At 41.9% G+C, this 21,818-nt stretch overlaps 1 protein-coding gene and 2 long non-coding RNA genes across 3 annotated transcripts in view; 2 read left to right on the plus strand and 1 right to left on the minus strand.

Moving 5' to 3' along the window:
* Positions 1-14,849, plus strand: part of LOC139775153 (uncharacterized) — a 37,018-nt gene extending 22,169 nt beyond the window's left edge. Inside the window, exons 2-20 of the mRNA XM_071710941.1 lie at positions 1,527-1,582; positions 1,855-2,050; positions 3,611-3,715; positions 3,948-4,064; positions 4,124-4,371; positions 4,885-5,134; positions 6,300-6,433; positions 6,891-7,128; positions 8,165-8,287; positions 8,403-8,537; positions 8,747-8,980; positions 9,097-9,612; positions 9,716-9,901; positions 10,017-10,268; positions 10,385-10,816; positions 11,144-11,437; positions 11,605-11,853; positions 12,882-14,639; positions 14,842-14,849. Coding sequence (XP_071567042.1) covers positions 1,527-1,582; positions 1,855-2,050; positions 3,611-3,715; positions 3,948-4,064; positions 4,124-4,371; positions 4,885-5,134; positions 6,300-6,433; positions 6,891-7,128; positions 8,165-8,287; positions 8,403-8,537; positions 8,747-8,980; positions 9,097-9,612; positions 9,716-9,901; positions 10,017-10,268; positions 10,385-10,816; positions 11,144-11,437; positions 11,605-11,853; positions 12,882-14,639; positions 14,842-14,849 — 5,531 coding nt within the window. The remainder of the gene's footprint in view (positions 1-1,526; positions 1,583-1,854; positions 2,051-3,610; positions 3,716-3,947; positions 4,065-4,123; positions 4,372-4,884; positions 5,135-6,299; positions 6,434-6,890; positions 7,129-8,164; positions 8,288-8,402; positions 8,538-8,746; positions 8,981-9,096; positions 9,613-9,715; positions 9,902-10,016; positions 10,269-10,384; positions 10,817-11,143; positions 11,438-11,604; positions 11,854-12,881; positions 14,640-14,841) is intronic.
* Positions 14,850-15,456: 607 nt separating this feature from the next.
* Positions 15,457-17,191, minus strand: LOC139775155 (uncharacterized). Its single transcript, XR_011718751.1, has 5 exons — positions 16,936-17,191; positions 16,618-16,737; positions 16,307-16,484; positions 16,033-16,219; positions 15,457-15,962 (listed from the first exon to the last, which is right to left on the minus strand). It is a non-coding gene; the product is annotated as an uncharacterized lncRNA (long non-coding RNA).
* Positions 17,192-19,691: 2,500 nt separating this feature from the next.
* LOC139775118 (uncharacterized) lies at positions 19,692-20,786 on the plus strand. Its single transcript, XR_011718744.1, has 2 exons — positions 19,692-19,893; positions 20,542-20,786. It is a non-coding gene; the product is annotated as an uncharacterized lncRNA (long non-coding RNA).
* Positions 20,787-21,818: the final 1,032 nt, after the last annotated feature.

Consider the following 21,818-nt stretch of genomic DNA (forward strand, 5'->3'; position numbering starts at 1 on the left):
TCCGTAGTCGTTCCTCCCCTCGCCACTTTCCGCTTCTCTTCCTCCTCTTCATCCGACTTGGCGAACGCACGTCCTTCCTTCCCTTTTCCCTCTCGCCCTCCGGTCTGCCTTGTGAGTTGTGAGCTTGGCCGCGTGTGCAGTCGTTAACATTTCACCGCGCCAGGTTGATCGCCGCGCGGCTCTAACTTATATTGTTGGTGTTCGCTGCACACGTATAGTGCGTTCGCCTGCGTCTCGACGAGAAAGAGGCCTCCGGCCTGCGGGCCCAGAACGATAGAAGAACGCTTTTGCGTACGGGGATGCTATCTCGCGAAAATTGCGTTTACAGTTGGACGTCTGCCGGGAGAATCGAGCGAGCGAGAGAGAGAGAGAGAGAGAGAAGGGCGGGTAAACAGGAAATGGTTACTCGCGGCTTCATCGCGAGCGCTCGAGGATTCAGATTTCCGCGTCTCTGAAACGAATTCCGTCGGAGATGCCCGGTCGCTGTCAAACGCGTATTTTCTCACCACGTCGAGCCGAACGCGTCACGAATTCTGCGGATCGGCGAGACGCGCTTGAAGCTCGACGTCGATGTAAGCCTCGTTATAATAGAAACCTGATCTCAGGCTTAATGATACGTAATATCGAGAAAAAAATCGTAAATAATGACCGTTAATGACGCTAATAGCTTATCATTAATAAAGAGATTTATTTTACATTTGTCATCGCTCTATTGATGCGATGTCATTAGCAGTTATCCTATGATTTGCTCAAGTTTTACCTATGCCTCTTACTTACGTAAATCGAAACGCCTCTTTTACTTAAAATACGAATGCGTTTGAAGGACCAAGTGGACGTTTCCACGCATCGCGTGGCCTACATGTTGGGGTTGATGGATCAACCGACTTCCCCGTTCCCCGGTCGCACACTCGTGAATTAGCCACGCGTTGGTGCGGTGCGGAGGCTCGCTCGTCGAACAGAACAGGTGTTCGACCGGTGTATAGGTTTATCCGTTGCGAGCTGAAAAACGTTCGATGGGTTTCTTGCGGTTTTGTATCCACGCTTGATTTTCCAACGATTTCCCGCAACCACGGTGCTTTCCACGTGATTTATACGCCGCGAACATCGCGGGGGAACGTTCGCGAGGTGCCCCTCTCCCGTCCCTTCCCGCGCTCTCTTCCTTTCGCGCCTTTCCGGATGCGGCGCGCGATCGTGAAAAATCGTTCCCAGGGTGCCTGCGAAGTGGTGCCGGTTTTTTTGCGTAACCACCTTGTGAATTCGCGATGATGCAATTACCACCGGGTGATTCTCGCGTGAAGTCATCGTCGTCGTCGCTGTGCTACGCGCGCGTGTTTAGGAATCTATTTAAGTTTCTTCCGCAACCACACGTCCTCCGCGGAAGGATGATAAGCGTTGTGCTACGTCCAGTCATCGCTAAAAATTATCGCGTTAATAATAATTATAATAAATCAAAACCACGCGTTCGACTCGCGCGGGCGTTATCTATGGAATATGACTAATTTCGATGTGATTTGATCTTTTTACAGCAAAGATGAAACATCTTTGGCCGTTGCTGACGTGGATACTTCTAGCTTCGTATCCGGTAAGCAGACGTTCCTCTAAAGACTTTAATTCTTTCGCAGACAAAGAGACTAATTAATTTCTCTTTTTCTTTTTCTCTATTCGACTTAGAAGATTATTAGTTAAATATAACGATGTGTCTTATCAAAAGAGTTTAACTTAATTAAAATCTGTATCGGAACACTGTAGGAACTTGTTAAAATGTCAGAGAGCGCAAATATGATTGGTGAATGATAAATGAGATTAATTAGACAATTAAAGATAATCAATAAAATTCATTCCGCGACTTTTCAGGTCGAATCTCGCAAAGGACTCGGCCATGGATCGAGGCGAGAAGTATTCTTCCTGAACCTCGAGGACGGCTACTTTGGCTGCCAAGTCAACGAGTCGACGGACATCCTTCAGCTGCTCGAGCTCTCGAAGCTCTGTGACCATCGCTCCGACTGCTACCAGGGCGTGGACGAGCAGCGCAACAGGTTAAAGTGCACAGGTGAGCTATGTACCTGTGGAGAAGGAGAAACACATATCCCGTCGAAGCGTGTGTGTGTGTGATTCGTCCAGAGAGAGAGATTGTCAGGGGGCAATCCTGCCGCGAAGCGATCGTGCGCTTCGCGTCGACAGGAAAGGGTGACGTCGCACGACATTCACGATGCGCCGTCGTTAACATTTCCGTCGTTTCTTCACGTTCATGCCGTCATTCTCGATGTCATTACGGTCGCTAAGTAATTTTCTTCCTCGCGTCGTACACAAACCGCAGGAACGCGTTATAAGCGTCACGTCTCGTCCGTCGGGTCAATTAAGGGGGGATCTCTTCTCGCGTCATTATTTCACATTGTACCGGAGTCACGCCCACGAGACGCAATTAGCCGCGGAATTTTATTCTCATTTTCCACGGACCACGGACGTTATTTCCCCGCGGTGAGAGACCGTAATTGAGCGTTCGCCGAGGCGCCGATATGAGCCGACGGATCACGTTACTCGAATCTACCGAACGTATCGCGGCTTTGCGGCTTGTGAGAAAAACTCTTCGATGCGCGATGGTTCGAACGGCGACCGGCGATTAGGTCCGGCGAGAGAAAATTGCGCGATTAGCCGATGGCTGTAAAGTATGGTCGCAATTTATCCGCCCCTTTTTCTCGGATAATCTTACTTAATGGCCAACAAAAATGGCTCGTGCCTCTTGTACAGAATATTTCTAAATGAGTGTGTATATCCTCTGACGCTGCACAGTGAGCTGGGATATTCTCGAAAGTGATCAAAAACTGAGTTGAACAGATTGATACAGAATTAAGAATTTCTTAAAGTAGATATTTAAAAATAGAGAGCCAAAGAGATAAGAAAGCCAAAAATATGTAAGAACTAATATTCTTAATTTTCTTTCGTAAAATATTTTTTTATCTGAGAATTTCTCAAATTCTAATTAAAGTCTATGATTGTTTTTTCTTTATGGATGAGAGAAACAAGATTATAAATTATAAGCATTGAAGATTGCAATATAATTATTAAAATTTAAATATTATATTATTTATTATTATATTATCCAGATAAAATCTTTAACTAATTTTCCCGCGTAAATAAAATAAAGCTTTTGTTTATCCTTCCTTTCAAAAAAAGCATGGAAAGTCCATTGTGTCTTTTCCGCGTGCTGGTAGTTGCGTCGAAACTCGATCTCGATCTTGATACGAGATACGAGTCACTTCGATTCTCGATTATAGTTAATGGTTATGCATTTGACAGTTGGGCTGCGTTCGGAAACGTCACCCGGGTACACACGGGTATACTCCCTTCTCCTTCTAACTCGCTGAGATAGAAAGAGAAGGGAGTATATTCGTGTGCACTCGGGTGACGTTTCCGAACGCAGCCTTGATGTGTAAGGAGGTTTTAGGCAGGTATATTGATAAACATTTTGGAAGAGTTGAAAAAAGTATACGTAGGTTCACAGATTCACTTCATAATATAAAATATTAAATTGAGATTCGAGATATATGTATATATTTTTCAGTGAGGTACAATATAACAAATTTATTTGAAATTTTGCTAAATGTTGCAGACGATTGTACAAAAGAAGACGGCACCAAATGTCAAAACGGCGTCTGTCTGGATTCGGTCTGTCACTGTAACGATGGGTTTGGAGGATGTAATTGTCAAGTTCCAGGTTTGTGAAACTGTGTTTATGTAGTTGTATATTACTATTTACTATGAAATATTATGGAATGTTCATTTAATACATACATACATTTTCTACTACACGCAAACCGTTTGGATCAATTCGATGCAAGTACATACTGCGCTGTGTTTTTCTACTCTCTTGAACTTATACACGTAAACAAAACAATCTAGGATAATTTATATAATAATTTACAATAAAACTTAATTAAAAATTGTAGACGAGAACGAGTGTAAATATCGGCCCTGTGATATATTTGCCCACTGTACAAATACTCTTGGCAGCTTTCAATGTTCCTGCTTTCCCGGATATCGAGGCGATGGCTTTCATTGCGAGGGTAATTATTTCGTCGTGCGTCAAGCGCCTATTTCGTTGCTAACGGTATCGCATCGACAGATATCAACGAATGCGACGATCCAGCGATTGCCGGGCGTTGCGTCGAGAATGCCGAATGTTGCAATCTACCCTCAAACTTCCTGTGCAAGTGCAAATCCGGCTATATCGGCAACGGTGAGGTGCGCTGCGAGGACGTGAACGAGTGCGCGATACCAGGTGCGTGCGGCGACAATACCGTGTGTCACAACACACCCGGCAATTATACCTGCACGTGTCAAGACGGATTCACGGGAGACCCGTTCAACAGTGTGAGTATATACATCGGCGAGAACGGGGATGCGTAGTCGAGAAAACGACAAGTCGGAGATTAAATTGGATAATAACACGCTTGCAAGTCAATTTCCTTATCGTGGAATTTTTTTTCGGATTTTATATGATGATGGAGATATTAATCTTAATAATCATCGTTCCTCACGATAATGGGCTCCTGGAAGGTGCGGGCTAATTTTGAAATAACTGAAATAACAAATTCCGATTAACATTTAGATTAATAATTTTGATCGTAATATTATGATAAACGACAATTTCGAATTTTAGATATTTATTTTATCTAAACTTTATTGCAAAGCTCTTAAAATATTCACGTGTATTTTAGTTCGTTTCAATACATTTATATTTAAAAAATATGAGTTTTTGATAAATTTACATGTATATGTAATAAATTAATATTCAAATGTTAATAAATTTAAGACAATGTCCAATTAGGAATACATAATTATACATTTATTTGTTAAATTTGTGAAATTTTTTAATTTGTCTAGTGTATCGATATTGACGAATGCAAATACGAGGGTGCTTGCGGAAGGGGTGCGTTATGCGTGAATATACCAGGCGCGCATAAGTGCGAATGCCCTGACGGATACGACGGAAGCCCCGAAGAGGAGTGCAGAGATGTCGACGAATGCCTGAGGAGTCCTTGCGGACGTTCCGCTCTCTGCACGAATGTACATGGTAGTTTCCGGTGTTCTTGTCCCGATGGAATGGACGGTGATCCGATGACAGGTTGCCACGGTAAGTCTCGAGAATTTTCAATTATGATCGTAACTTATTACAATGTGATAGGTAAGGCTTTAAAATTCCTTATGGCGTAAGAAAACAGCTTAAATGTTATACATATATGTGTTATTAATTGTCATGCTTCTCAATAACGTAACATTGTTCATTATCACTGACATAACAATGGCATCTTAACAGAATCTTAATAAAGAGTTTATTTCAATTAAAATCCATCGGTGAAAACGTAAAATCCGGATTCCAATATTGACAGTATCATTGTACATAGATAGTATACTATCTGTACACATTTGTGACTGATAATCCGCTTGAACTCACAAATTTCCGTGGTGTCGCGCATCCGAGTCCACTAACTGACCGTCACCGGCAGATGTGAACGAGTGCGAGGAGAGCTCGCCCTGCGGTGCGGAGTCGGAATGCGTAAACACCGAGGGTAGCTTCGAGTGTAGATGCCACGCCGGCTACCGGATGGACTCCGCGCACGGTTGCATCGATGTGAACGAGTGCATCGGCGGAGATGCTTGCGCGGCCAATGCGAGGTGCATCAACGTCCCGGGCTCATATAAATGCATCTGTCCCCCGGGTTTCGTCGGTCAGGGACTAACCCGCTGCGAAAGTCAGTCATAGCCAAGCTTTTACGTAACGCTATCTGTCACACCGCATGCCATAATACTCATCCTGTGATTAACAATATTGATTAACAGACGTGAACGAATGCGAGCGCAATCCCTGCGGTGAGAACGCCGAGTGCATCGACACGATCGGCAGCTTCGTCTGCAGCTGCAAGGCGGATTACACCGGCGACCCTTTCAAGGAGTGCAGCGGTTAGCTTATCTTTTCTCCTGCGACATATTCCGTTCGCGGGGATCTTTTAACGACGTGATCTCAATGAGTCGCGGTTCTGAAAGCGCAGGACATAGGGATGCACTATCCCATACTAATATGACTTTTATATATATTTATATTTGCTGTAATTTCCTCTCTAAACGTTCGTTTACGATTGGATTAGAAATTGGATATTTTTTGCACAAAAGTTACATCTGTATTTTCTTGGTAGAGTGTCAATTTCTCTTAGCCTGTGATACTCAAAAGGTTCTGCTTTTTTTAATTTTTGTCCTCGTAGGACTTTTCTGTTATAGCGGCATTGTTTTTTCTTTCTTAGACATCAACGAGTGCACGGCTTTGGAGAATCCTTGCGGTAAAAATGCGATCTGCAAGAACGAGGAGCCTGGTTACAACTGCCTCTGTCCGCCGGGGTACAGTGCTAGCTCCGGCCCGGCAGTCGCATGCGATCAGGTAATAATTCAATAACCCCGTTGCGTTCCGTCTCGAGTCACCTCATACATACGTATGTGGACAAGATCTTCCACGCGAGAGATGCCCCGAGACAAATATTTCAAAAGGAGACTCGCTCCTTTGATCGGTCCGCAGAGTTTCTTTCTACGAAGGCGACGAATAAAAGAAAGTAAACGAAACGAATGTGGCATCGCGCACAAAACAAGATAAACGGGAACCGGTTTTACATAGTTTACCTCTTTTCTAAACTATTTTCGTCGTTTGTAAAGCCACAAAACTGACTCACAGCTCCATTTATTATGAAAGCACGCTTTTTATTCGCTCGTCTAAAAGATAACCGTATATATATAATGCAGACGGACGAGACCGGTTTTCGTTTCCAAGTACAATATCTCCGAACGCGACAAGAATTATGGATGCGAAGTGATAAAGTGTCATCCCATCGCATCGTTTTCAGACGGACGTGACGACTCTCTGCAAATCGAATTTCGATTGCGTCAACAATGCCGAGTGCATCGAGGGACAGTGCTTCTGCAAGGATGGCTTCAAGGCCGTCGGTGCTGAATGCGCGGATCTGGACGAATGCCTTACTAATCCTTGTGGGCCAGCGTCGATCTGCACGAACACTAGAGGAAGCTATCATTGCGAGTGCGAGTCTGGATTTGTTGGCACTCCACCCCATATACCGTGTAAAGGTAATCTTATATAGTACAATTATATATTTCAATGATATCATATATATTACATATACATATATATCGCGGAAAAAAGATATAAGAAAATTGTTGGAGTTGTAGAGATAGGAGAGAAAGATTGTAAAGTGTTTGCGACATGACAGCGAGCACGAGAACGAGGGCGTCGCAAGGTTCCGCAGAAAATAAGAAAAGAAATCAACACAGTCTCGAGTAACTGTAGGTTTTTAATTTAAAGTCAAAAATAAAATATGTACAGTATTTACAGATTTCGACCCAGCATGGTTATATTTATTGCGAGTTCCGGAAACACGGTTCGAACGCGAAAATGTATTTGCTGATCTCCGATCGAGTTAAGCGAGGATCTATAATCGAGTCGCACATTGCAAAAACGGAGGCGCGAAGGCTCGGGGTTTTATTTCCTCGGTTTTCGAAAAAATTCCAGATTTTATGCCCCCTGTAACAATAAGTAATTAAGCCAATGCAATGAGGCGATCAGCTAACGGGCGAACAGAAACTCAGCTGTTTTGATTTGAAGGGCCTTTTTTTATAACGGAGGAGAAACATTGCATAGGTTTTCTCGGCTCTCGGGGAAGGGCCGGGAGATATGTCGGATTCTTACTAAACCCCTCCGGATGTCCATCTCCGGCGCGAGCTGGGAACGTCTGAGAATCGCATCAGCATTCCTTCCGGGCGCCCCGAGGGCCTTGTCTCACGTTCTGCTGATGACAAACGCGTCAGCGGTTGATCAGCTGATATTGTCGACTCTTCCTTTGTCTCGAGTGTTTGTCTCGTGCGTTTTTCTACTAGCGATACTTGAGATAAAGGAGAGCACCTGTCAACGACTGAGCGGTGGAAAGTCAGAAAAAGCGGCCGAAAATAGACGCGATTTCTCGAAACAAAACAGCCGCTTATAACTATTAGAGCGCTAGAAAATATTTAACAATTATTTCTGCTTAATTTCCAACATAGAGAGAAAAGAATAATTCTTATGGAATATAAAAAGTTATAGTTTGTCATCATTTTTATTATTTTGCAGCACCATGCGATGAGGTAACTTGCGGCGAACATGCCTTCTGCAAGGCCGACGGTCACGAAGCTTATTGCATTTGCGAAGATGGCTGGACCTTCAATCCGAACGATATAGCGGCTGGATGTGTCGGTAAGCAAACAGATATTTTTTTAACGAATCGAAATATTCGATAATTATTCTTTAACGTGTACAGAAAGTTTTCACTTATGCGAGTGAATTTCTTAATGCGATTTTCTTTACTTAGATATAAACGAATGCGATGCGATAAATGGACCTTCCGGAAGATGTGGCAGAAATGCCATTTGTACGAATACACCTGGTGGTTTTAGTTGCCAATGTAAACTCGGATACTCAGGAAATGCCTTCAAGCAATGTATAGGTAAAATTTGCGCAAGATGAATTATTAATTAATGACATTTCGCAAAAATTTATTATTTGTTTGTATTATTGACATAAATTACTAATATATTTACGAATATATTTATAAGAATTATTAATTCAGTAATACTTTTGTACTTTCTTGTACTTTATTTGTTTTTGTACTTATATTACTTTTTTACTTACTTATATGTTTTAAAATAAATGTAGATATTGACGAATGTACCAAATCCGACGTTTGCGGGCATGGAGCAACATGTACCAATACTGAAGGCTCTTACGCTTGCACTTGTCCGGAAGAAACCATACCGGATCCCGATCCTTACATTAAGTGTGTTGGCATAGTCAGATGCGAAGTTGACGACGATTGCCCAGGAAACGCTATTTGTGATCCACAAAAGAGATGCTTGTGTCCCGAGCCTAATGTCGGAAATGATTGCAGACGTATGTGATATGATATATTCTGCTTCAGAATAAATGAGATTAGAAGATTTTATGTCAAATATTAAAGATTTATCTTTGTGAACAAAATATCTTCAATGCACAATTTGTTTGATCAGATCCGTGTGAAGACCTGTCTTGCGGACCGAATGCGCACTGCATGCTCTTGAACGACGTGGCGACGTGCCTCTGTAGCAACGGCTACAGCGGAAAGCCTGGTGTAAAGGACGGTTGCCGAGACATCGACGAGTGCGCGATAAACCCGTGCCCTCCGGGCGCAATCTGCAACAACGAGCCTGGTTCCTTCTCGTGTCAGTGTCCGAACGGCATGAGGGGCGATCCTTACAGCGGCGGTTGCCAGGAATCTAAAACACCTCACGTGTGCGGTCCTAGTGCGCCCTGCCCCGCTGGAGAACAGTGCATCAAGGATGAATTCGTAGGCAGCAGCGTGTGCATCTGTCAACGCGGTTACACGCGCGACCATGAAACCGGTAAATGCAGGGACATTAACGAGTGCATGGAGCTCAGAGAAAAGCCCGCCTGCGGTGTCAACGCAATTTGTAAGAATCTCCCTGGCAGCTACGAGTGCCAGTGTCCGCCAGGCTTTAATGGAAACCCCTTCTCGCTTTGCGAAGGTAAGACTCTTGATTTATAGTTTTTAATATTTTAATATTTTAATTATAATTATCATCAAAAACATACGTCAGTCATTTAACATTTTTATTGGAAAAATTACAGAATGCAACAGCATAGAATGTCAATGTCAACCGCCATACAAGATTGTCAATGGTAAATGCATGCTGGCCGGATGCTCGAAGGGCGAAAAGTGCCCTAGTGGTGCCGAGTGCATAACGATTGCCGGTGGTGTCAGTTATTGCGCCTGTCCTAAAGGATACACGACCAAGTCTGATGGCTCCTGCGAAGGTATGACAAAGATTATTTCAAGAGAAATTTTATTTTTGTTGCAAATTTATTTGACGATAATTACAAAGAAAACCAGACATAACTGATTAATTGACAATTATTAATTCGTATGCAGATATAAATGAGTGCATTGTGGGTCACCAAGTCTGCGGTTACGGTGCCGAGTGCATCAACCTACCAGGTTCTCATCAGTGCGTGTGCCCGCACGGATACGGTGGCGATCCGTACAACGGGCTCTGCTCCCCGGCGCAGAAGAGATGTACCAACGACAACGAATGTAAGGCCAACGAGAAGTGCGTGCAGCCCGGAGAGTGTGTATGCCCACCGCCGTTCTACACGGATCCTTTAGAAGGAAATCTTTGCAAGAGTAAGTCTGCGAATTTTAAATTTACTCGTACCCTACTGTCGCAGCTCGTATTATACAGTCCCATGGCAAACATGATATTTTCTTCACTTAATTATCATTAAATTCTATAATTGCAGATCCTTGTGATCGTTTCCCGTGCGGTATCAATGCGAAGTGCACACCGAGCGATCCGCCGCGGTGCATGTGCGAGGCTGGCTTCGAGGGTGATCCACAGCATGGGTGTATCGACGTGAACGAATGTGCGAATAATCCTTGCGGACACGGCGCATATTGCATTAACACGAAGGGAGATCACACGTGCGAGTGTCCCAAAGGTATGATTGGTGATCCTTACGGTGTTGGCTGTACTGGAGTCCCGACCGGCAAGAGTGAGTGCTCGTCAAACGACGATTGCGAGAATTACTTAGCATGCGTCCAAGGAAGTTGCGTCAACCCCTGCGACAACGTACCCTGCGGTCCTAACGCATACTGCGAGCCCGATAAACATGCGGCATGGTGCAGATGCGTGATCGGATTCACGGAAGGCAAGAATAACGAATGTGTCTCACGTGAGTGCAAATTTTATAAATAATCTTCTAATTATAAGTCTAGATAATTTTACATTGAACATAATTTTTTAATTAGATTATATAAAAGGATATAAAAGAAATTTTTATTTCTAAATATATTTGAAAATTTTAAAAGAAAAATTATTGCGTATTACAGAATAAATGATCTATTCAAATTTGAAAGAAAATTGATAGTTATTTATAATACAAGCACAATTTTAGTTTTTATATAATACTTTTAGTCGGTACGTTATCAATTTATCGTACAAATCCTCGCTACGATTTTTTAAAATGTATATGCGAAATAAAACTTTGTTTCGATTTCAGAATGCGATGGTTTTGTTTGCGGCACCGGAGCTCAATGTATCGTTAGCTACGACGGGCCGACTTGTAAGTGCATCGAAGGTTTCATGGGCAATCCTTTCCCCGGTGGACAGTGCGTTCCGGATGTTTGCTCTCCTGAAATTCCATGCGCCGACCCCAGCGTATGCATCAGCGGACGTTGCAAACGGCGTTGCGAAGGAGTGATTTGCGGCATTGGAGCCATGTGCGATCCTTTAACGAATAAATGCGTATGCAACCCTTACTTTGTCGGCAACCCTGATCTTCTCTGTATGCCACGTAAGTATTACAAATATAACGCGGTATATATGTACATATAATGTGTAAAAAAAAGGAGTTAGTGATTTATTCTATTTCGTAAATGTTCCTTTGCATGAAAAAAAAAACAATATTTAATAGTTTATAAGTAATACTTCCTCCCGTATTAAATAAATTTTTCTCCGTAGCCGTTCAACCACCACATTGCGATCCATTCTGCGGGAGAAATGCGCACTGCGAGTACGGTCTTCAAGAATCGAAATGTGTCTGTAATCCGGGTACCAGCGGGAATCCTTATCATGGCTGCGGCGTTCAAGAAAAGTCCGATTGTTCTACTGCGGTGTGCGGAAAAGATGCGCATTGCAACGCGGGTCCGAACGCCGTCGAGTGTCTCTGTCCATCTGGCTTCGCTGGCAATCCATACATTCAATGTTTCGGTTAGTTTCTATTAATTTCAGCTCTTTCATGCTCTCATTTAATTTGCATTAAATTCTTTTTCTTTAATAATGTTCGCGACATGACACAACGAACACGAGAACGAGCGCGTCGCAAGGTTCCACAGAAAAAAGAAAGGAAACACAGTCTCGAGTAACTACGTCTTTAATTTAAAGTCAGAAATAGGATATGTGCAGTATTTACAGATTTCGACCGAGCACGGTAGCACTCGTCGCGATCTCCAGTTCGAACGCGAAAATGTATTTACTGAACTCTGATTGAATTAAGCAAAGGATCTATAATCGAGTCGCACGCTGCAAAAACGGATTTCTAAATCGCTCTTTACGCATAGTGAGCTACTACTATCGAGTGGCGATCGGAGGCGTAGCCAATGAGGCGATCAGCTGACGGGCGAACGAATGTTCAGCTATTTTGGCTTAAAGGACCTTGGGCTCTATTCTTGAAAAATATCGCATACAATATGTCATGAATATCACACTCTGCAACAAATAGCACACTTGCAAAGTGTGATTTTCTAGTGACATTCCTAAAATATCGTATGCGATATTTTTCGAGAATAGGGGCCCTTGTCTCGGACTCTCGGGCGATCAGCTGATGACAAACGCGTCAGCGGTCGATCAGCTGTTATTGTCGTCATCAGCTGTTATCGACCGGCTCCTTTGTCACGTGCGTTTTTCTATTCACGATGCTCGAGACTCGAGACGAAGGAGAGCACCTAGCGACGGTGGAATGTCGAAAAATAGACGCGATTCCTCGAAACGAAACAGCCGCATAAAATTACAGCTAGTGTTAGAAAATATTTAATAATTATTTTTGCTTAATTTCTACAAATAAAGTTAGCAGTTTTCTATAACTAAAATATAGAACTGGTATATTTAAATATATCAGATTAAAATATATAAAAAACATAATCGATTTTTTGTATAACATATTAACATTGTTTGCGACAAGTATAAATTGTGATCAATATAAAATTATATGCGAATGTATGTTTCTATTTCTTTATTAGACATCAATGAGTGCAACGGAAATGCATGCGGCAGCAACGCAGTGTGCATCAATACCCTCGGGAGCTACGACTGTCGTTGCAAGGACGGCTTCTTCGGCAATCCGTTTGTCGGATGTCAGCAAGTACAAGTGGGACCATGCGCCGATCCTTCGACCTGCGTTTGCAGCAACACTGTACCATGCCCCTTCGATTACACCTGCGTCAATCATAAGTGCATAAATCAGTGCAGCGACATAAAATGTGGCCCTAGATCCGTCTGTCAGAACGGAGTGTGTATATGTCCGCCCGGTTACAGCGGCAATCCCAACGACCTGCACAAAGGTTGCCACTTGCACCATCACTGCTCGAACGACCTCGAATGCGAGCCGCAGGAGATTTGTTTCCAGATCGGCAAAGGGGTCCGCAAGTGCGTGGACGCGTGCAGCAAACTGCAATGCGGACCTAACGCACTGTGCATCACGCAGAATCACGTGTCCTCATGTTTGTGCATTGACGGTTACCAGGGCAATCCGAGCAATCTGGTCGAGGGTTGCCAGCCATCCAAGTCCGTGATACCCGGATGTGCGCACGACTCGGATTGTCCGCCGGGTTCCTTCTGCATCATCCTGGACGGCGGGGTGCGCGACTGCGTGAATCCCTGCAGCAAAGTGGTGTGCGGCGCCTATCAGAAGTGCGAGCCCGACATCGTACCCGGTCACGCCACTTGCAAATGTCAGGACGGCTACGAGTGGAATCCGGTACTGTCGTCCTGCGAGAAACCGTCAGTGCCCGACTGCATAAGCGACGACGACTGCCACTCGAGCGAGGGCTGCAGACCGGACGCGCTCGGCGTGTTGAAGTGCATGTCGCTTTGCGACGGTTTCACCTGCACCGCGAATTCCCGCTGCCTGACGGAGAACCATCACGGCCGTTGCGAGTGTCTACCGGGTTACACCGGCAATCCGAATGATCGTCGAGGCTGCCACAGTCCGCGGGAGAACCGTTGCTCCACCGACAGCGAGTGCACGGAGGATCAGACGTGTCGCGGTACCCCGGACGGCCCGCTCGCTTGTCAATTGGTCTGCGACTTCGTCACATGCGGTCCCAACGCGCTCTGCGTCGTCAATAATCATGTGGCGAATTGCGAGTGCCCGCCCGGGCAATACGCCGGCGATCCGAACGACGCGACGTCCGGATGCCGTGCGGTGCCCTGCGTCTACAACATCGATTGCCCGCCGGCCCAGCTCTGCAACCGACTCACCCACACCTGCTACGACGCCTGCGACGAGAACGCGTGCGGCGTGAACGCGGTTTGCATCGCGGACGATCACAAGGCGATCTGCCAGTGCCCGCCTGGGCTCCGCCCGAACCCGGTGCCCGACGTCGAGTGCGTCGCCGTGGAGGCATGCCATCCGGACTCCTGCCATCCTACAGCGCTCTGCGTCGTCGGTCCAACGAATAATCCAGTATGCAAATGCCCGCCGAATCACGTGGGCGATCCTTACGCGAACGGCTGCCAGCCGGAGGGATATTGCTCCGGTCCCAAGGATTGTCCGGTGCATTCCGTTTGCCACGAGCAACGCTGCGTCAATCCGTGCGAGAACGCCTGTGGTCCCAACGCGCTCTGTGAAATCGTCAACGGTCAACCGAGCTGCAGGTGTATCCAGAAATTCGTGTCGTCCTCGAGAGGTCCGGAACACGGCTGTGTACGCGGTACTAATTACTGCGCGGTGGACGCCGACTGCGTGGGCAGCGTCTGTCTCGATGGACAATGCAGAGGTAACATATCTGATGTTTTTCCCCGATGGAAAAATGTCTCAGCATTTTTTACATTATTAATCAGAATTTCTATGAAATTTTTAAGACTTTCTCTGAATTTTAAGTTTTTCTCAGATTTTTTAAATAGGATTTGGAACATTTTTCAGAAAAACTCAGACAAAATAGTGAAATATTTCAGATTTTTCCCGTCACATCTTTGTAGAAATCTAAATAAATATGAAAAACTCCGCGCAATTTATCAGAAATTTTCATGCATACAAATATTGAAATATTTCGAAAATCCTTGTGCAAGATTAGTTTCGACAATTAAGGTAAAAGTACCAATACCTGGCCATTTAAGCATACCAAGAAATTCTTTTTAAAATGTAATGCACAAAATCAATTTTATAATAAGAAAACTTCTGCATATCGAAAGATTATACTGTTTTCTATCAAACAAGTACAAAAAAACAATATTTCGTGCGTTAGTAAATTAATTATAAACAGAAATAATAATAGACCCGATGACCCAATACATGGCCGGTCAAAAATGGGTGTCCCAGTGTCTAATTTTTGAGGTCCTAGTAACTGACCATAACTTTTATAGTGTATTAAAAATAATTTTAATAAATAAAATTTTATTTTGTCGAACGCAAACATTTAAGAGGTAATAAAATAAACACCAAAAATGTTTATTTTGTCTGATAAATTTTTTATGTATTATAATTTCGAACAAATAATTATATTTTCTATAAACTTAGTAAATTATAAGTAAACAGTTTTATAAGTAGTTTGAAGTAAACGTTTTTTTAGTTTTAAATCTAAGAACAATATAATATATTATTATAATTTTTTATTTTAACTTATTACTTCAATTTATTATTTTAACTTATTCAATGAATTTAAAACTTAAAAAAAAACAGATGTTGCACAGAATCTTTGGCAATACATTCAAAGTATTTTAAAAAAATGTGTAATGTTTAATCAACTTTTTCTTGTTTGATTCTAATCTTTTTTTTTGCGCCATCAATCTTTTAATCTCTTGATCCAGCTTCTTTTTCTCTTCAAGTGCAGCCTTTTTGATTTGCTTTTCTTCGGCCTTTCTTTTTTTCGCTTCTTTAAGCTTTTTTCGTTCTTCGATCTCTTTTTGCTTTCTTAACTTTTCTTCTTGTATTTGTAATTGTTGCTTTTGCCACTCTTCGGAAGTCAATACGGTGGAGACTTTTCTAGCCGGCTTTTTCTTATTTTTCATATTTTTAATATCTGCAGGCCAAACCATACATTTTTTAAATAGTGATGGAATGTTCTCCATTGCTCCATTTTCGTTGGTTTTAGTATGAACATCTGTAAGAAGAAACTTGTTATAAAAATTATAATACTAATATAATACAAAATCTTAGAATTGTATACAAACCTTGAAGTTCATCAGACATCTGGTTTTGAATCAAATTATCTGGTGGAAATACAGAACTGGTGGAAATTTCGTCTATATTTACATCTGGTTGCAGCCCTTCAGGCATATGACTTTTCGTGACAATTTCAGTCATTTCTACACCGTCAGTTATTACAACCGCTTTCAATTACACTCGAATTCTGATCATCTACAACAAATATAAAAATAATTAAGTTACTTGTGTTAATTTAGATTTCAAGTTTCAAAATATTGTATTTAATACTATTGTACAAACCTTGCAAGGATTGATCAAGATTGTCAAGAATATCGAAAGGCTGTTCAATAGAAAGCTCCTCCTCCTTACAAAGCTTTGGAGCTTCTTCAGTTTTCCTACTTGTAACATTATTCCTTTCCATTATTCCTTTTTCATTGATCGACTTCTTTTCTTTTTCTCCTTGCCCATCTTACGTTTTCTGTCATAGAGAAAGTAAACAAATTTTGGAGGTTATACATACAACATGTAGAAAAATAAACCAAAAAACTTGAAAAATACGTATAATGTAATATAATATTGCTAGAACTAATGTTAAAAATAAGTTTACTTACGATTTTCGTACGAAAAGTGTGCACACAGATCATTCACTGATCATTCAAACAAGAACAGATGTTATGGTCAGGTACTACAGTCACAGAAGTGAGCACATATCGCGGCGATTCGACCGATAACTAGCCAGTCGGTTAGTTATTGGGCAAACAAGATTTCCACGCACCAGTAGATAGCCACGTAAATATTTATACAAAAATAATTTACATGTGCAATTTTTTGCTTTTTATTTATTATAAATATGTTTAAGATTCTATAACGTCTTTTTCGTACAGAAAAACTTATTATTTCGATAATTATAGGCTTAACCAGTATCTTACCTTTCTTAGCCATTCCGTAAGAAATCTATTGAAACTCACGATCGACTCACGATACACTTAAGTATCAGTATTCAAGTATTTTTTTTAATGTCTTAAACAAAGTTTTAAATAGCACAATTTTTAATATGAGAAACTAAATAGTCAAATTATATTAATCAGTAAAAATACGTTTCCAATTTTATTTAAAAAGCTTAATAAAAAATAAATCTTCCATCAATGGCTAGGTAATGGGCAGTGGCCAGTCATTGGTACTTTTACCTTAACGGCCGCCAAGCCGGTGTACTCGACTAAATCTTGATGTAACCCCAAACGAAATAGTCGAGCACGTTAATATCCGGCGACCGCGCCGGCCAAATGATTGTGCCACCTCGACCCATCCATCTGTCCAGATATCGCGCGTCTAAAACATTTCGCGCCTGTCGCGAAAAATGCGCATTTTCCAATACGATGGGGCTCCTGCGGATTTTCGCGAAAGGCGCGAAATGTTTTAGACGCGCGATATCCAGACAGATGGATGGGTCGAAGTGGTCTAATCATTTGGAAAAAGGCACTTCAAACAGTTCTTGCATATATGAGAATATTTTAATGCAAAGTGGATTAGACCTACTGGGGGGGTACCACTTAAAAAAATGCGCCATGCTATCTGCCGCAAGGTGGTGTGTGGAAATGATAGCGCTCTATCATTTTCTTGCCACAGAAAGAAAAAATAATTTTTTTTTGGCTCGCGATCTTATATCGCGATTGCTATTTATGCACAATTCACACGCAAAAAAATATCATTCTAGTGCTAAGAAAACCAATTATTCCATTTCCCTTCTTTTAACGGTTATCTTCACAAAGAATATTTTTTTGATAATAATCTTAAAATACACTCATCACTCTCTTTACTTAAAACAAATAATATTCTGAATTCAAATTGTTTAATTCTTCAATTAAGAATATAAAATTAAAACAAAAATTCAATTTGCTTATTATTTTGACTTTTTTTTGATAAAATTTTATAATGTTCTTTGAAGGAGTATAAATTCTTCTTTCCAGTACATGATAAAGACTTTTTCTAAAATTTGTGATGAATACATTTTAAGATTATTATCAAGAAAATATTCTTTCTTAAAGACAACCGTTACTTACTAAAAGAAAAAAAGTAAATTGAGTAATCGCTTTTTTAAGCAGTACAATTGATATTTCCCTGTGTATGCATGTACACACGTATGTACATACGTACGCACAAAAAATTTTTCTATGTTGTTAAAAAATTTTATTTCTGTTTAAAAAAGGCGAGAAACTATCATCGCTCAGGACGGGGGCCCGGCGTTACGCACCGCTCGTGCGTCGCGCCGTGTCATCATCGCCGCTTGTAGTAAACAACTGCCCGCGCGCCGACCGCGGGGCGGCCGCATCTCACCGCGCGCTTGGATTTGGCGGTGGGCGGGCCAATACGGCGATTTTTAATCATTAATAACTCATCAACTATCGCGAAAATTGCAAAATGGTACATGACTTTTCGACTCAGTTTGGCTCGCTCTATCTAAATATGAGAAAAGTACCAAACATTCAGTGACACCCTGTATATGTAAAAAACTTACCACTATTACGTATCCATAATTTGTGTCTTGCATCTGTACTTGATGGAAATCGAAATAAATGCGACCCCGTGGAAAAAACACCATTGCGACAATTTTTAAACGCACATTTTTCATATACACTTTCTATATACTGATCACTCATTTTGCAATTAATTAATTTATGCTCGTACTCGTAAAAGAGTCCTTAATAAGAAATAACTTATTCTGTACTTTTCTGTATTAAAATTACTACACGTTTTAAGATGTAGAAAAATAAAAAAATAAAAAATAAAAAGTAAAATGAAGCGAAAAAGGGAAACAAAATATTAATACGTACGCTTCAAAGAATAAAATATTAAAAAATAAAAATAAACTTAATTTATTGCGCACAAAATATGCACAAAATTAACGTAACCTAGCCGATAATCTATTAATTGTTGTGTGAACAATTAATGTCAACTGAATTCACTCGAGACAGCGTCTTAGATAATGAAAAATCAATTTAATATTTCGACTAGTGTACGAATAAAATATACTGATCGCAGCAAATAGTACCAGCTCTAGCAAATGCTTCGAATGGAAAGACTTCACTGTTGTCTATCGCTTCGTTAAAAAGAGAGAGAATCTTTTCAAAACAATAAAGAAAGCGTTTTTAAGCGAATCGCATAGCTCCCTCAGAAGGGGGTAAGAGGGAGGAGTGGCGCCGCGGCAGCGCGTCGTGACTCGCGACATCAACAAGTGAGTCGCAGTTCGTCATATTGTTCGCCACGTCGTATGTGCTAATATCGTCTCCGCAGGTCCGCATTTTATGAAGCCGTAAGTAAATAATTATGTATTACATCATTACTGTAATAAGCTCTAATTAATATGTATTAATTTTCAATAATTTTTCTCTTTCAGTTATATTTCCAAGACGCCGAAGAAGACGACGATGTCGACAACGACGACGGCGTCGACGCCAAGCGCGGCGTCGACGACGACGACCGCGGCGTCGACGGCAAGGACGACGACCACGGCGCCGACGACGACGACGACCGCGGCGTCGACGGCAAGGACGACGACCACGGCGCCGACGGCAACGACGACGACCGCGGCGTCGACGGCAAGGACGACGACCGCGGCGTCGACGGCAACGACGACGACCACGGCGCCGACGGCAACGACGACGACCGCGGCGTCGACGGCAACGACGACGACCACGGCGCCGACGGCAACGACGACGACCGCGGCGTCGACGGCAACGACGACGACCACGGCGCCGACGGCAACGACGACGACCGCGGCGTCGACGGCAACGACGACGACCACGGCGCCGACGGCAACGACGACGACCGCGTCTACGGCGTTGATGACAGCAGCAACGCCAGCAGCAACAGACGTTTTTCAATTAAATGTAAGTGTTAAATTTTTAATTACATATGTGCTTTACAGAAACGACACTGTGAAACACAGTGAGGGTGCGTTCAGAAACGTCACCCGGGTACACTCGGATATACTTGCCTCCCTTTCTATCTCAGTGAGTCAGAAAGAGAGGAAAGTATATCCTAGTGTACCCGGGTAATGTATCTGAACGTAGCCTGAATCGTTTCATCTTTGTTGTTTGTTGTTAAAAAATGAAATATAATACTCTGTGTTACACAGTGTCGTTGCTGGAAAGCACCTGTAATTTAAAAAATTAAGTCCTTTATTTATATCCAATTTCTTCACCTCTCGATGACTTTATCCAACACACCTATATCCCAGAATCGATCAATAAGAAAACCAATTCTGAAAGATATCTGTTGGATAAAGTTATCGAGAACTCATCTAGAGGTGAAGAAATCGAGCATTACTTAGATAAATACTTATATCTGTGCACTGAAAAAAGAAATTATTTGGCTCAACAAATGTTAAATTTATATATACATTTTGTTGAGTTAAATTATTTTTTTTGTGTATAACTCAGTGCAGTTATAATTATAAAGTTATATTTGTTATACTCATATCATGAATATCATGAACATGCTGTTTCATTATTTTTTTTATTGTTAATGTTTCAAAGCGAACAATTAGGGACGATAATTGCCAAGGCAATAGCTGCCTCTCAAAGAGGTAGGAGAGGGCGAGGGCGAGGACGAGGACGAGGACGAGGACGAGGTGGGAGAGGAAGAGGACAAAGTGGAAGAGGAAGAGGACAAGGTGGAAGAGGAAGAGGACGAGGAAGAAATATTAATTATTTTTTTTATTCATAAATTTTTATGTATATTTTTTATTATAATATATTTTATATGATGTAATACAAACATATACATATTTGTCATTCTAACCCTTTCAGACATAATCCTAATCCTAATCTATATATAAAATTCCTTTTAGTATACGTGAGCGAGCGAGAAGGTATAAGAGCAAGCGAGTCGTCAATAAGAGCGAGTAGGACAGTAACAGGAGTGAGCGAGATAAGAACAACGGCGCGCAAGGAGAAGACTCGATGCTCGATCCTCGATCAGATCCCCACCCCCGAGCCTTCTGCATGTGTTATTCTCATCTCGCTCACTCCAATTACTGTCTCGCTCGCTCTTATTGTTATCTCGCTCACTCTTATACCTTCTCGCTCGCTCACATAACGAAAAATCAATAACTTTGCGTTACCGACATTAGCACGGAACGCAACCTAAATCGTGCACGTATGGGTTACCCCGCGGCCCAAACGTCGATATTGGCTACGTAGTTCATGTGCACGTTTTACGTCGTTCCCAGAGGGCGTATCGCGTTCGCGGATCACCTAAAACCGGGCCGTGTCGTCTCTCATTCTTCTCTCTGTCTTAACAATCCACAATTTTTTCTATCAATAAACTTAGATGTTACTCCCTCACATTCATTGAACAATTGATAACACGTCTGACATTTTATAGACTTTAAAATCTTTTTTTCAACGTATCCTGCTATGTATGTAATTGCGTGATTATTAGTAAGATTTATATGTAGCAGTGGTATATCGTCAATTAACATATCATTATTATTTTCATCTTTATTATTTTCATTTTCCCTTTCTGTATTCGAACTAGTTGATGTTTTGTGCGATGAAACATTTAGGATAGGAATATTATCCAACGGAACACAATTTCCTTGTGTAGAGGGTTTAATTTCATTGTGATGCAGAAGGCGTTTATATGAAGCTATAAATTGCTTAATAGTGGGATTATTATTATATCCTCCCATTGCTCGAATACATGAAAAGAACATTTCCAAGTGATCTTGTGATAACTTATAAGACAATAGATATTGCAAATATCCCTTCTCTACGTATTCATAAAATAAAAACTGTACATTTTTCATATT

The sequence above is a fragment of the Temnothorax nylanderi genome, unplaced genomic scaffold (genome assembly GCF_030848795.1).
Source record: "Temnothorax nylanderi isolate EJ_2023f unplaced genomic scaffold, tnyl_v1.0 TNYL_tig0093_pilon, whole genome shotgun sequence".
Classification (NCBI taxonomy): Eukaryota; Metazoa; Arthropoda; class Insecta; order Hymenoptera; family Formicidae; genus Temnothorax; species Temnothorax nylanderi.